This window comes from Ovis canadensis, chromosome 2 (assembly GCF_042477335.2).
Source record: "Ovis canadensis isolate MfBH-ARS-UI-01 breed Bighorn chromosome 2, ARS-UI_OviCan_v2, whole genome shotgun sequence".
Lineage (NCBI taxonomy): Eukaryota > Metazoa > Chordata > Mammalia > Artiodactyla > Bovidae > Ovis > Ovis canadensis.
The window spans coordinates 90370972-90386195 of record NC_091246.1 but is presented as its reverse complement, the minus strand read 5'-3'; the positions used below and the strand labels follow the sequence as shown (position 1 = coordinate 90386195).

General features: G+C 44.2%; 1 protein-coding gene across 1 annotated transcript; it reads left to right on the top strand.

Annotated features, from left to right (window-relative positions):
* The first annotated feature begins 10652 nt into the window (after positions 1–10652).
* On the top strand, positions 10653–11126 carry LOC138434598 (interferon omega-1-like). The gene has a single exon (XM_069579410.1). It carries the CDS (start codon positions 10653–10655, stop codon positions 11124–11126), a length of 474 nt encoding a protein of 157 aa, XP_069435511.1.
* The last annotated feature ends 4098 nt before the right edge of the window (positions 11127–15224 follow it).

Below are 15224 nucleotides of genomic sequence, written 5' to 3'. Positions count from 1 at the left end.
GTCTAAATTGCCCTCCAGTGGCCAATTAGTCAAGGAATTACAGTCTATGGGTCTTTAGTTTCTTATTCTCCATCACCAGCCTCTGATCTGTTCTCTCTCTCCATGTAGATGTTATGCGCTGAAATGTGTATTCCATACACATTTGTTTATTAAAATCTCAACATCCAGTACCTACGAATGCATTGGGATTTGGAGGTAAGGCCTTTAAAGAGGTGATTAAGTTAAAATGAGACCCTTAGGGTGGGGTCCTAACCCAATATGACTAGTGTCTCCCCACCTCCCTCCCACCCCTGCTGGATCTTAGTTCCCCTACCAGGGACTGAACCCATGCCCCTCGAAGTAGAAGTGCAGAGTCCTAACCCACTGGACCACCTGGTGTCTGCCTGGTGTCCTCACAAAAGGAAGAGAGACCAGGATGGGCACAAACAGAGAAAAGGCCATGTGAGGACACAGCAAGAAGACAGCCGTCTGCGAGCCAGGAAGAGAGGCTCCGGAGAAACCAAATCTGCCTATGCCTCAATCTCAGATTTCTAGCCTCCAGAACAGTGAGAAAATAATTCCCTGTTGTCTAAGCCACCCAGTCTGCGGCATTTTGTTATGGCAGCTCCTGGAAACTAACAGAGCGGACTTCCTGGTCCATCAGTTTAGCAACATTTTTCAGGCCCTCATGTCACCCTTGTGTCTTCACTCCTGTCTGGCAGAAGTCAAACCCTCTGCCTCCACACCTGACCTCAGGTACGCGCTGGAGACCTATTAGATAAAATCATGCCAACGAGTATATCGTGCTACCATAGTTCTATGGTCTACGACTAATGGGCCTCTCCAGTACTGCATGGAATTCATAATTTCATTCACCCTATATCTTTGGTAAGTTCCTTCTGCATGCACTGAAGGCTTCCCAGATGGTGTAGTGGTGAAGAATCCACCTGCCAATGCAGAAGATGCGGGTGCCATCCCTGGGTCAGGAAGACCCCCTGGAGAAGCACCCCACTCCAGTATTCTTGCCTGCAAAATCCCATGGACAGAGGAGCCTGATGGGCTACAGTCTATGGGGTCACAGAGAGTGAGGCATGATGTAGCTAGCACACACAGGTACACCTAGGATACATAAGTGAACACAGTGATAAGGCTCCCTGGTTTTTTGGAGCTTATATCTTTGGTTCCACCATCAACTCTCTTATTCTTCATAAACGATTTCAAACATTCTCCTTGACAAACTTCCATTCCCTCAATCTCAGATGTGCTGGATGCCACTTCATAAAGGCAGTAAAAGCTACCAGAAGAGAACATTTTTGTCCCCAAAGTCAAAAACAATTACCACCTTTCTTCTCCTTCCTCCTTCCTGTTAGAGTGATAAAAGTTTCCCAGACGGTAGTCTTTGAGTTTCCCAGCTGGGAAAGGTGCTTTTATTGCCCCAGGCATGTATATTTCGGTCTATTTTGTGCCTTCTAGCTGAATTAGCTATTTTCTTCCAGAACATGCATCACTGTTCTATTTCCAGTCTCAGGTGCTTAGGCTTTACTTGGTACTCAAGAGCCATTTGGGAAACTAATGAGGAATGAGGCGGCTGGCTGGAGAGGGGCCCCCCACAGCATGTCCTGGGACAGAGCCCCCAGAAAGGACCAGACTCTGAGGCATGCTCCCTCAGGCTGTCTACCAGAGGCCACCACAGCTTCCTCCTCAGGAACCGTGTTCTGCCTCTGTGGCTTCTGGAAGACAAGTGCTGGAGACTCGGCCTTATAGATTAGGTTTGGGCACAGCTCTCTGGACACGTGGGGAAACCTGCGGTGCACCCTGTCAGGGGGGTGCTGCTCTCAGTCCCTCTATCACGGCTCTGCAGCCAGGGCTCAGCTCCGTGGCCTCTGAAGCCACTCAACCCAGGGGAAGCCTTGGAACCTCAGCACACCTGTGCTCAGCCTCAGCCTCAGAACAGAAGCAGCGTTCTTCAAAGGGCTGCTTGTAGTCTGGGCCTGCTGGAGCAGGCACCTCCTTTCTCTGCTGCAGGTCCATGGAGATAACCATGGTAATGATATTTAACACAGAAAAATGCATATAATCCCCAAATCTCATCTACTAACTGGAGAATATTCATATATCCCAATAATGTAGTCGTGAAGAACAGAATAAATAGGCAAGCACTTTACACAAATTTAAGGCCTGGCCTGTTAGAGTTGCCACATAGACTTGGCAAATAACACTATCCAGAGCCGCCCCCGCCCATCCACCCCATGCCCCTCAGTCCCAGTGCCAGGAAATATCAAGACTGGCCCAGGGAGACCTCAACAAGGCCCCTATCCACTAAAGTTGAGGGGCTGGCATCTCAAACTGTCTCTGTAGGATCAATATTCTTTTTGGATATGCTTTTATATAATTATACCAAAGGTATCACTGTACCTTCTATATATTTATCATGGAAATCTTTTCAAGGAAGTTCACATAGATTGTCCTAATTTTGTATTTGGGGTGTGATATAGTTTGTACTGACTACTTGATGCTTTTTTCAGATGTTTTTAAACTTAAGGATCAGAGAAGTTAGCATCTCCCAAATGGGGCCTCCTGGACAAAGGGATGTCTGCAGGCATATGAAGGAGCAGTGCCCAGGCTCCGATGCTAAGGCTGTGTCTAGCACAGAGGAGAAAACGCACAGCATGCTAGAAGCTCTTTCTGGAGCCCCTAAATCTTAGCAAGTTGTTTGGCAGATCAAAACTACTCTGTGAAATGTATAAGTAAATAATACAAATAATTCCAATGTTCATTTTACTTAACTTCAGACTACTCTGGTGACAGTATAGGTAAAATAATATTATAAAGACAAAGAGAACTTGTAAGGAAAAAATACAGTAAGGGATGGGAGAAGGGGATGTTTCCAGATTTTCAGACATAATTTTCAAAACACTTCACATCAAAAATTCCTCCCAGTGTTGGGATTAGGTTCAGGCAAGTTAGAAAGTTGCCTCAAATAGAGAGGGGGTGACAAATGACTTAGTAATGTGGAAAAAATATACATTAGTGCAACATTTTAAAAAATTAAAATTAATAATAAAAGTCTTGATAACAATATATAAAAATTATAAATAAAGACAAGATCTGGCCCCACAACTTAAAAAGTCTAAGAGGTGTACAAGGGCGGGGGGGGGGTGCTGGGAGGGGCTTGTGGCACAAAGTTAAATTGTGACAAATTTCATGCATTCTATAAATTACTCACCAAAGAAATCTAAATGTCCCTGTTAAATATCTGGACACTTCTCACATAACATTGGTAAAAAGTGGTGTGATGTGTTTACCTGAGATACTGAAGCTTTTATAATGAAAAATTTTGGTCACTTTTCAGTCTCAATACACACAGAAGAATTTGATGAAAATTTTGATCCTGTCAACAGAGAGAGACAGCCCCATAAAAATGTGCCAACAAGATGGCTATCACTGTTGTCAAAGAAAGATGGCAAAACATTGGACTGCCATAGAATTGTAATTTCAACTAGGGGACAGGAAAAATATGTCCTATAATTTGGAAATGCATTATGGATGAGATGGAGAAAAGAATTAATACGAATCAGAAATTCATATGCTGTCTCTCCAAAACTTTCAGCAAGCTAAAATTAAATTACAACAATTCTCTTGACTGAAAGTGAGATAAGCAAAGAAGTAATTCAAAAGTGAAGAAGAACTAAAAAGCCTCTTGAAAGTGAAAGAGGAGAGTGAAAAAGTTGGCTTAAAGCTCAACATTCAGAAAATGAAGATCATGGCATCTGGTCTCATCACTTCATGAGAAATAGATAGGGAAACAGTGGAAACAGTGTCAGACTTTATTTTGGGGGGCTCCAAAATCACTGCAGATGGTGATTGCAGCCATGAAATTAAAAGACACTTACTCCTTGGAAGAAAAGTTATGACCAACCTAGATAGCATGTTGAAGAGCAGAGATGTTACTTTGCCATCAAAGGTCCATCTAGTCAAAGCTATGGTTTTTCCAGTAGTCATGTATGGATGTGAGAGTTGGACTGTGAAGAAAGCTGAGCGCGGAAGAATTGATGCTTTTGAACTGTGGTGTTGGAGACGACCCTTGAGAGTCCCTTGGACTGCAAGGAGATCCAACCAGTCCATCCTAAAGGAGATCAGTCCTGGGTGTTCATTGGAAGGACTGATGCTAAAACTGAAACTCCAGTACTTTGGCCACCTCATGCGAAGAGTTGACTTATTGGAAAAGACTCTGATGCTGGGAGGGATTGAGGGCAGGAGGAGAAGGGGATACAGAGGATGAGATGGCTGGATGGCATCACCAACTCGATGGACATAAGTTTGAGTAAACTCTGGGAGTTGGTGATGGACAAGGAGGCCTGGCGAGCTACGATTCACGGGGTTGCAAAGAGTCGGAGATGACTGAGCGACTGAACTGAACTGAATTCTGACAAAATTATTGTTCAATTTATCTTCAAAAGGTCAGTAAATTATAACAAATTCTGGTTTGTATATGAATAAAATGTTTAAAGTTAAAATAATCTGAATTTTAACACACATGTCTCATACTTTTTAACTACTGTAACGCTGTAGGATTCTTTACGAGTTACCTGGGAAGCCCAAAAGTGAAAGTGAAAGTCTCTCAGTCCTGTCCAGCTGTTTGCGACCCCATGGACTGCAGCCCACCAGGCTCCTCTATCCATGGGGCTGTCCAGTCAAGAATAATGGAGGCGGTTGCCATTCCCTTCTCCAGGGGAACTTCCCAACCCAGAGATAGAACCCGGGTCTCCTGTATTGCAGGCAGATTCTTTACCGCTGAGCCACCAGGGAGGCCAAATTAATCATTAAAATTTAATAAAATCATTGTAATAATATTCATCTCCAGATTGGAGATGTCTTTCCCCTTTCCCCCAGAAATAACCCTTAATCTGAAAACACATCACAACATGCTCTGATTTCCAGCCGTCAATCATAGCACGAACGGGCACCGGTGTAAACCGCTCTGGCCAAAATCTCCTCCCAGGAAGGGGAGGGTGGACGCAGAGGCAGAAAATGCAGGAAATGCAAGGCTCTGAGCGAAGCCGCGGCAAAGTTCCCCTGGGCAGTCGGGTGGGAAAAGGAAGTTTACTCACGGCTCCCACGGCCCCAAGCGCTCCCTGAGCCCTGGCGGCGCCTCGCCGGATCTCCGGGTGGATCAGGCGCTCGAGTTCGCGGCGCTGGAGGCGGGTCTCGCTGGGTGGGCGTTGTCTTCAGTGCGTCATGGCGAGTTCGGGCGCCCCCTCCCGGCCGCTGCGGCGTAGCGAGGGCAGCTTTGAGAGCTTTGTGGGTTGAGTTGGATGCCTGCGACTCAATTTCACTAAACCGCTGAGTTTGGGGATTCCTGGTTTCTCAGAGGATGGCAATGGTGATGATCACCATTCTCCAGGCCTGGAGAACATCATTCTTGTTGTCATCAGTGAAGGGGTTGGCAGCCACCTATGCTGCATATTTATCCAGCTGCTCTGAGGACCTTCCTGCAAAGAGATGCTTAATTAGGCCAGAATTGTCATTTTCGGCACTTTCCTCATTTTTGTTTCCACGCAAAAACTTTCCCTGTATATTTCTGGCATCAGAGAATGTCACAGCTTCGATGCTTCTTTTGTGTTATTACACTGGAAATGAAATACACTCATGGAAAAGTCTCAGTCCAACAGGATGTATTCATCTAAATGAGTCAACTCAGGTTGAAATAAAGTTCAAAGCTCAATCTAACTCTCTTCTTTAAGTCTAATAAGAAAACTTAAGAGCTGTGACCCCGTACTCTACTTTGACAGTTTTTAAACTGCACCAAAATATATCTAGCCACAACTCTCTGTATTTCTTTTTAAGATCTAATACATAAGGTTTGAATTCTTCCACAATTATTAACAGGACCATAGCTCTCATTTTCTGATGGTCTACAGATAATAGTAGTATAATATTGAACATGGGTTAATTCATACAGTTTTCTTCATTCTGTCACCCAAATATGCTGACTGCATAAATATCTGACGATGTGGATTCCAGGACAGTCAGGCAGGGATGATGGCTGCCCTCCTGGGAGCAGGGGCGAGGACATCGGAGGCAGGATGAGAGGAATGAGGCAGCAGGAGGTCAGAGCATCTGAGGGCCAGTACTCAGCGCTGATGAAGAGGAGGGACTGCGAGCAGCAGGAAGCTCTACTTTCAGACAATCTGGGGCTCCTGAGCGTAACTGAGATCAGACTTTCATTTCCTCTTCTAAAAAATCAAGACAACTTCAGTAGTGGTCACAGAGGATATCATGTTCATCAAATATAAAGTTTGCAAATTACAGGCTGAGAATCTGAACATAATGAATGATAGTAGCCTTTCATATCAATATAACCAATAGTAATGTCTTTAGTCCATTCTCAGTTCAACCAGGAGAAGCTCTGTAAGGCCTTTAACACTGTCAGGGGTCTGCATGTTGAGGCCCCCAGTGCAAACTCTAGGAGAGGGGGCTGCCCATAGGACTGTGAAGAAACAGAGCCCAAGAGTCCAGTCTTAGAGAAGTGCCTGGAACATTCTGGAAAATAATCTTACAGCACTTGAATCCTTTTGCAGAGAACCAGCACCTCAGAAAATTGTCAAAATAAAAAAAACCTCACAAAAAAAAACAAAACAAACAACAACAAAAAAAACATGGCTGCTCTGTGAAGAATACAAATGAGATAAACTGTCCCTTACCTCATCCTAAGTTGGTCTCAGACCACCTCTGGTAATATTATTTTCAGACGAAGATTTTTTTTAAGGGTTAAAGAGACCAGGAAATAGTTATACAACAAGACAGGGGAGAGGATGACAAGAAACAGGACATTTCTATACTTTTATCCAGGGAAGATGGCAACAGTACTTCTTAAGCTATTTCTTGGGTTAGTATTGGGGTAAACTAAGAAAGGACTTTTCTTAAGTATGAAATGTCAGTCAGTTCAATTCAGTTCAGTCGTGTCCAACTTTTTGTGACCCCATGAACTGCAGCACGCCAGGCCTCCCTGTCCATCACCAACTCCCAGAGTTCACCCAAACACACATCCATCAAGACGGTGATGCCATCCAGCCATCTCATCCTCTGTCGTCCCCTTTTCCTCCTGCCCTCAATCCCTCCCAGCATCAAGGTCCTTTCCAATAAGTCAGCTCTTCACATCAGGTGGCCAAAGTATCGGAGTTTCAGTCTCAGCATCAGTCCTTCCAATGAACACCCAGGGCTGATCTCCTTTAGGATGGACTGGTTGGATCTCCTTGCAGGGTCTTCTCCAGCACCACAGTTCAAAAGCATCAATTCTTCGGCACTCAGCTTTCTTCACAGTCCAACTCTCACATCCATACATGACTACTGGAAAAACCATAGCTTTGACTAGACGGACCTTTGTTGGCAAAGTAATGTCTCTGCTTTTCAATATGCCGTCTAGGTTGGTCATAACTTTCCTTCCAAGGCGTAGGCGTCTTTTAATTTCATGGCTGCAATCACCATCTGCAGTGATTTTGGAACCCCCAAAAATAAAGTCTGACACTGTTTCTACTGTTTCCCCATCTATTTCTCATGAAGTGATGGGACCAGATGTCATGATCTTTGTTTTCTGAATGTTGAGCTTTAAGCCAACTTTTTCACTCTCCTCTTTCATTTTCATCAAGAGGCTCTTTAGTTCCTCTTCACTTTCTGCCATAAGGGTGAAACATAAGTATGAAATTTAAAAGGCACCAAATCTAAGATGTCAAGATAGATAATATTGTAATTCAATGTTAAAAGATGAAAATGCCAAAACACACACTGAATGAAACATCAAAATTTTAAATAAAGACAAGAAATGACCCTGTATTTGCAGGGCCATGTCTTGCAAAGGAAGGTTTCACGTCAATGAACTCTGGAAATTTGTGTTTGGTCTATAAAATTCTTCCCAGAGAAAATGAAAATATCAGACCTGGTAAACTTCCTCAATGCTTTGTACAAGACATTGCCTCTTCTTCCTTCTCTGCTTCCTCCCTCTCTCTCTCCTTTCCATTCTTCCTTCCTTTCTTTTTGGCTGTACAGCACTGTATTTGGGATTAGCCCCCTAACCAGGGATCAAACTGGCACCTTCTGCATTGAAAGCTCAGTCTTAATCCTTGGACCACCAGGGACATTTCCACTAACTCTTCTTCCCACATGACACTCTAGGTAGGGTCCTGGCAGCAGTGTTTCAGAAACCCAGGTTAAATAAAAATTAAGACTGTCACAGAGTTACAAAAATTTGTCAAGCAAGGACAGAAATAATTAATGAGTTTGCTTCCAATAAAGCAAAGAAAGCAAAATTAAATTCTCAGTGTAATATAAAGAACTGTAGTTTAAACAGAATTCAATAAAATGCTGTTTAATACTCATATACATTTAATACCATAGCAGTTCAGTTCAGTCGCTCAATCATGTCTGACTCTTTGTGATCCCATGATCGCAGCACGCCAGGCCTCCCTGTCCATCACCAACTCCCAGAGTTCACCCAAACACATGTCCATCGAGACAGTGATGCCATCCAACCATCTCATTCTCTGTCATCCCCTTCTCTTCCTGCCTCTAATCCCTCCCAGCATCAAGGTCCTTTCCAATGAGTCAGCTCTTCACATCAGGTGGCCAAAGTATTGGAGTTTCAGTCTCAGCATCAGTCCTTCCAAAGAACACCCAGGGCTGATCTCCTTTAGGATGGACTGGTTGGATCTCCTTGCAGGGTCTTCTCCAGCACCACAGTTCAAAAGCATCAATTCTTTGGCACTCAGCTTTCTTCACAGTCCAGCTCTCACATCCATACATGACTACTGGAAAAACCATAGCCTTGACTAGACGGACCTTTGTTGGCAAAGTAATGTCTCTGCTTTTCAATATGCTATCTAGGTTAGTCATAACTTTCCTTCCAAGGCGTAAGCGTCTTTTAATTTCATGGCTGCAATCACCATCTGCAGTGATTCGGGAGCCTCAAAAACTAAAGTCAGCCACTGTTTCCACTGTTTCCCCATCTATTTCTCATGAAGTGATGGGACAAGATGCCATAATCTTTGTTTTCTGAATGTTGAGCTTTAAGCCAACTTTTTCCACTCTCCTCTTTCACTTTCATCAAGAGGCTCTTTAGTTCCTCTTCCCTTTCTGCCATAAGGGTGGTTGTCATCTGCATATCTGAGGTTATTGATATTTCTCCCAGCAGTCTTGATTTCAGCTTGTGCTTCTTCCAGCCCAGCATTTCTCATGATATATTCTGCATAGGAGTTAAATAAGCAGGGTGACAATATACAGCCTTGACAGACTCCTTTTCCTATTTGGAACCAGTCTGTTGTTCCATGTCCAGTTCGAACTGTTGCTTCCTGACCTGCATATAGGTTTCTCAAGAGGCAGGTCAGGTGGTCTGGTATTCCCATCTCTTTCAGAATTTTCCACAGTTTATTTTGACCCACACAGTCAGAGGCTTTGGCATAGTCAACAAAGCAGAAATAGATGTTTTTCTGGAACTCTCTTGCTTTTCCCATGATCCAGTGGATGTTGGCAATGTCATCTCTGGTTCCTCTGCCTTTTCTAAAACCAGCTTGAACATCTAGAAGTTCACGGTTCATGTACTGCTTAATACCATAGAGCAAATATTTAAATACAGTCATTAAAATATTTCAAAATATAAACATTTTAAACAAGTTAAATACGATTAGTATTAATTGTATTTAACTATTAATAAATTCATACATATAAAAATACAGTGCTATGAGTGTTTTAATATTCTTACTTTTCAGTTAATTAATACTTACTCCCCCACTTCAAGGCCGATACCTTAAAAGACACCCTGAAAGTCCCAAAGCATCTCCAGGGGCGCACAGCTCCCACGTCCTCGGCCCGGGTGGGGACCGCGCTCCGACTCACCTCCAGGGCGTCCCCAACACCGTCCTTTCGTCCGGTCGTCCGGTCGTCGCGGCCAAGTTCCCCATTCCCTGAACTGCCCCTTCATCGCGCCAGAAACGAGCCGGGATCTGTGAAATCGGCCCTAACTCGCTCTAATTCTCTGCCTCAAACCCCTTCGTAAACGTATTTTCTTTGTAACGACATGCAGTGTCGCTCAGTTCTGTCCGACTCTTTGAAACCTCCATGGACTGTAGCCCACCAGACTTCTCTGTCCATGGGGATTCTCCAGGCAAGAATGCTGGAGTGGGAGCTGTTTCTTGCTCCAGGGGACCTTCCCAACCCAGGGATCGAACCCAGGTCTCCCACATTGCCGCCAATTCTTTACGGTCTGAGTCACCATAAAAGAACTTTGTAAAAATGGCCTCGCTCAAATTTCTGGCCGAAAAGAAAGCACACACACACAAAAAAAACAAACTCAGGGGAAAGCAGAAGACGCAAGGTTCCGGGCTTGCCACCACACAAAAATGTCTCTGGCGAGGGCTCGGAAGCGAAAGCTTCTTAGTGCACTATTAAAGCCGCACCAGCTTGGTCTCTGAGCAGCGACGCTTTTCCTCTCTGGCTGCCAAACCCGCTGAAACGAAGTCTCAGGACTCGCAAACACTCTAAGAAAACCGGTAAGACCTCCTCCGCCTTGCGGCTTCCTAGAGAAGCGCTCTCCCAGGACCCGGCGAAGAAACCTTTCGCTCACTGATTGGTGGTGTCCGCGCGCCCCCTGTTGGCCCTCCAGTGAATCACGGAAACTCTCTATGGCCAAGATCTATTTGCTAGTGGCAGGAATGATGCTCTGCTCCCTCCCTGCTTGTCCTCTTGACAACAAAGAAATCTTCACACGTTTGAGACAGATGAAAACGATCCCCTCCCAGTCATGCCTAGAGCACAGACACGACTTCAAGTTTCCTTGGAGAAGAGAGAATATCACCCCAATCCAGATGACTCAAGGCACCTGTTATCACCAACTGATGCTCCAGCAGATCTTCAACCTCTTCACCATGGAGAGCAGCTATGCTGCTTGGAACAGCACCCTCCTCGACAAACTACTCTCCAGCCTGGGTCAGAGCCTGGAACAGCTGGAAGAAGTGACTCTGGATTGTCCCAATTTGGGAACTGATGTCTGGAAGTATTTCCAAAGAATCCATCTCTACCTGAAGGGAAAGGAATACAGCCCCTGTGCCTGGGAGGTTGTCAGAGTAGAAATTGAAAAGTACCTTTCCTTCATGTAAGAATCCTCAAGAAACGTCAACAGATACAATGAAAATTATACTTGCGACAACTCTTTACTCAATCAGATTGTTGTTTCCTTAACTCTCCAAGGTGATCTGGACTTCTGTTTGCTTACAAGCTGAAAAATATCTGAAATAAAAATCCTAGTTTTACAAAAACATTTAGACAGAAAAACAAAGTCTCTTTTCTTAAATAAATGATTTTATAACATAATGTAAAAGATCTTTATGTATTTGGGGGTATTTCTATTTTCAACATCTGAAGTATACTTTTTATGGAAGTTTTTAGGAGAGTATGTTGTTTAAGGCATTTGTCAGTTAACCTATTGTTCAGCCTCTGTAACAGGTGACCAGAAAAGTGTCAGGAATTTGATTCTAATAGACACTTTCCTTTCCTTCTTTGAAGAGCACAATGCAGGCCTTCTTGATCAAGTGACTCTTCTAGTTTGCTCTTCTCCAAAAAGTGAGTCAGGGAAATGGGTCCCCTTGTTTTGTAATTTTTCCGTCATTAACACATGACTTCAATTTTGTCTGTAGTACTTGAGTCTACTCTCCTTGAAGGCAAAGGGAAAAGATTAGTGGATCACATGGGATGTTTCCAAGGGCCAGGGCTACACGGTGGTAAGAGCACTTCTGCTCATATTACCCAGCCCGGACTTACCCTCATGGGAGTCTCATTGCAAGGAAGTCAGGAAACAATGGATGATTAAGACAGAAGGAGACAAGTTCAGTGCACAAGACCATTTTTTTCATTTTTGCTGTGTTTGTCCTAATGGAGCTCTGGGTGGGTGTGCAAGGGGAAAACCAATGTTTTTGCTTGCACACACTCTGATTTAAACTCTTATTTCATAGTTTCAGCTTGGGGAAGATGATAGAGCTGTCACTCAGAGTTCACAGGATCATAGACTATTTGTGAGAAGCATTCAGGTTGACTCCCAAAGGCATAGGCCAGTGAGGAAAACATGTACAGCTGTAGCCAATGTGTTTCCTTACTACCTGAGGGAGGCAAGGAAAGAGTGATCAGGCAGCTCCTTGCAAGTACTTGAGAATCACTGAACGAAAAGTGGACACTGAGTGTTCCACTCTCCATACCGCCCAAATTCTGAAAATGCAAACTTGAATAAAATATTTCTGCAGATGATCTTTAAAAAGTACCTCACACAAGATTTCATCGTATCTTCCCTTGTAGAAACATGAAAAATCTCTAAATTATTGTGTTCTCACATCCTATATATCTAATAGATACTGGGTTTATTGTTTCTCCTATCATTACCATCCTTGTGAAATGATGTTACTCAAATATTGATTGAGCTCAAGAAATGTTAGGGCCCAGACTAGATGTCTAGGAAACGGTGTTCAGTAAGATAATTTCTCTCCCTTCAGAAATTTTACAGACTCCGGAGGTATTCTGAGGATAAAACAGCGCATGTAATATCTTACTATACAAGCTTCTTCAACAAAATAGCATTGACTGGGTAGTTTGCAAAGACCAGAAATGTATTGCTCAAAGTTAGTTCTCGAGTCTGGATATCCGAGAACTGTGTGTTAGCTTGGTCCAGTTGTGGTGAGAGCCTGCTTCAGGTCTCACACTGCAGAGTTCTCTCGTATCATCACAGGGCAGGAGAGGGACTAGTTTATATCCACCTCTTTTATAAGGGCATTATTTCCTTATGTGAGGCCTCCATTGCCACACCCTAATCACGTCCCAAAAGGTCTGCCACCTGATATCATTATTTTGGGGTTTACAACCTCATGATATGACTTTGCTGGGGTCCTAACCATTCAGAACATAAAGGTCTTTAAAGTCTGCATGCTTGGCATGTAGAAGTAAGAAAATAGTCACACTGAGCATAAAAAGAATGAGCAGGTTAGTAGACAAAATAAAGAGACGAGGGATTCAGATCCAAACTCTAGATTTTCAACCTGTTGTAAGGCTTTAATTATTACATGTCAAAACCTGGAAGCCAAACTAAAATGAAGCTCACCAGCCATGCAATGGAATAAAACAGAGCGTGGAAATGATCATTCATCATTCCTTGTGAGGAGTCTCTGAAGTATCTCAGGTCAATGTAGCAGTAATTGCCAGGTCGGTAAAGACCCACCAAAGAGTACTGTGGTAAACCGCCTGCTCATTGCTGTGAGCTACGAGCATCAGGGAGGGTTTGAGTTCAGATACATGGCTCTGTGTACGACACCCGGCATGTTCTTTTCTGTCATGACCTCAGTTCAGGTCAGTCGTTCAGTCATTGGTGACTCTTTATGATCCCCTGAACTGCAGCATGCCAGGCTTCCCTGTCCATCACCAACTCCCAGAGCTTACTTAAACTCATGTCCATCGAGTCAGTGATGCCTTCCAACCATCTTATCCTCTGTCGTCCCCTTCTCCTCCTGCCTTCAATCATTCCCAGCATCAGGGTCTTTTCCAATGAGTCAGGTCTTCGCGTCAGGTGGCCAAAAAACTGGCATTTCAGCATCAGTCCTTCCAGTGCATATTCAGGACTAATTTCCTTCAGGATGGACTGGCTTGTTCTCCTTGCAGTCCAAGGGACTCTCAAGAGTCATCTCCAACACCACAGTTCAAATGCATCAATTCTCTGGCACTCAGCTTTCTGGTCCAGCTCTCACATCCATACATGACCACTAGAAAAACCATAGCGTTGACCATACAGACCTTTAGGCTGAAGTAACGTCTCTGCTTGTTAATATCCTGTCTAGATTGGTCATAGCTTTTCCTCCAAAGAGCAAGTGTCTTTCAATCTCCTGTCTGCAGTCGCCATCTGCGGTGATGTTGGAGCCCAAGGAAATAGAGTCTGTCACTCTTTCCTTTGTTTCCCCATCTGTTTGCCATGAAGCTACGGTACTGGAAGCCACGTTCTTGATGTTGTGAATGTTTTAAGTTTTCAGCCAGCTTTTTCACTCTCCTCTTTCCCTTTCATCAAGAGGCTCTTTAGTTCCGCTTCCCTTTCTGCCTTAAGGGTGATGTCATCTGCATGTGTGAGGTTATTGCTATTTCTCCAGCAATCTTGATTCCAGCTTCTGCTTTATCCAACCCAGCCTCTCACATGATGTACTCTGGATATAAGTTAAATAAGCAGGCTGACAGTATACAGTCTTGATGTACTCTTTTCCCAGTTTGGAACCAGTCCATTGTTCCATGTCCGGTTCTAACTGTTGCTTCTTGACCTGCATACAGGTTTCTCAGGAGACAGGTAAGATGGTCTGGTATTCCCATCTCTTGAAGCGTTTTCCAGTTTGTTGTGATTCACAAGGTCAAAGGCTTTAGCCCTGTCGATGCAGTAGAAGTAGATGTTTTCTGGAATCATGACCTAGTTGAGGACAATTAGGGGTGAGGCATCCTCCTGAGTTTAATACAGTGCTGGGCACAGGCTGAAAAGTGTGTTGCACTTGCTACGTGAAGCCCCAGACCCCATTTACCTTCAAGGAAGGGGACTCCTAGTGGTTTTAGCAACAAACTCAGTACCACAGGTACCAGCAGGAACAGAGTGGAAATACCAGACTATTGGTATTTCATTATCTATTGAAATGTCTATTATCATTCCAGGAAATAGGCCCCGATGAAGCAAAATAGCTTGGTCATTTGTAAATGCCTTCCAGTAGTAGGAGGAAATCTGAGAAACTGCTTTAGCTACAATTACTTGTTGAGGACTTCCCTGATGGTGCAGTGAGGAAGAATCTTCCTCAGGAGAGATAGATTCGATCCCTGGTCCAGGAAGTGTCCACCTGCCACGGAACAACTAAGACAGTGCTCCCCTGTTGCTGAGACTCTGCTCCAGAGCCCACGTGCTGCAGATCCTGAAGCCTGCACGCTGGAGCCTGAGGAGGCCCGCACAGCAAGGAAACCAGGCTCTGCGAGGAAGAGCGGCCCCCACCTGCCACGACTGACGGAAGTCCGGGCAAGCGGTGAGGACCCAGGGCACCCAGAAGTGAATAAATAAGTAAACAACAAAAATCAACTTGTTGAGCAATTACACTGGGCCTGGTACAGAGGATACCACAGAGAAGAAGACAGAGTTCAGTCACTACAGAGCTGATTTGCCAAACACGGTCACATGTCTCTTATTTGAAGTTTGGAACATA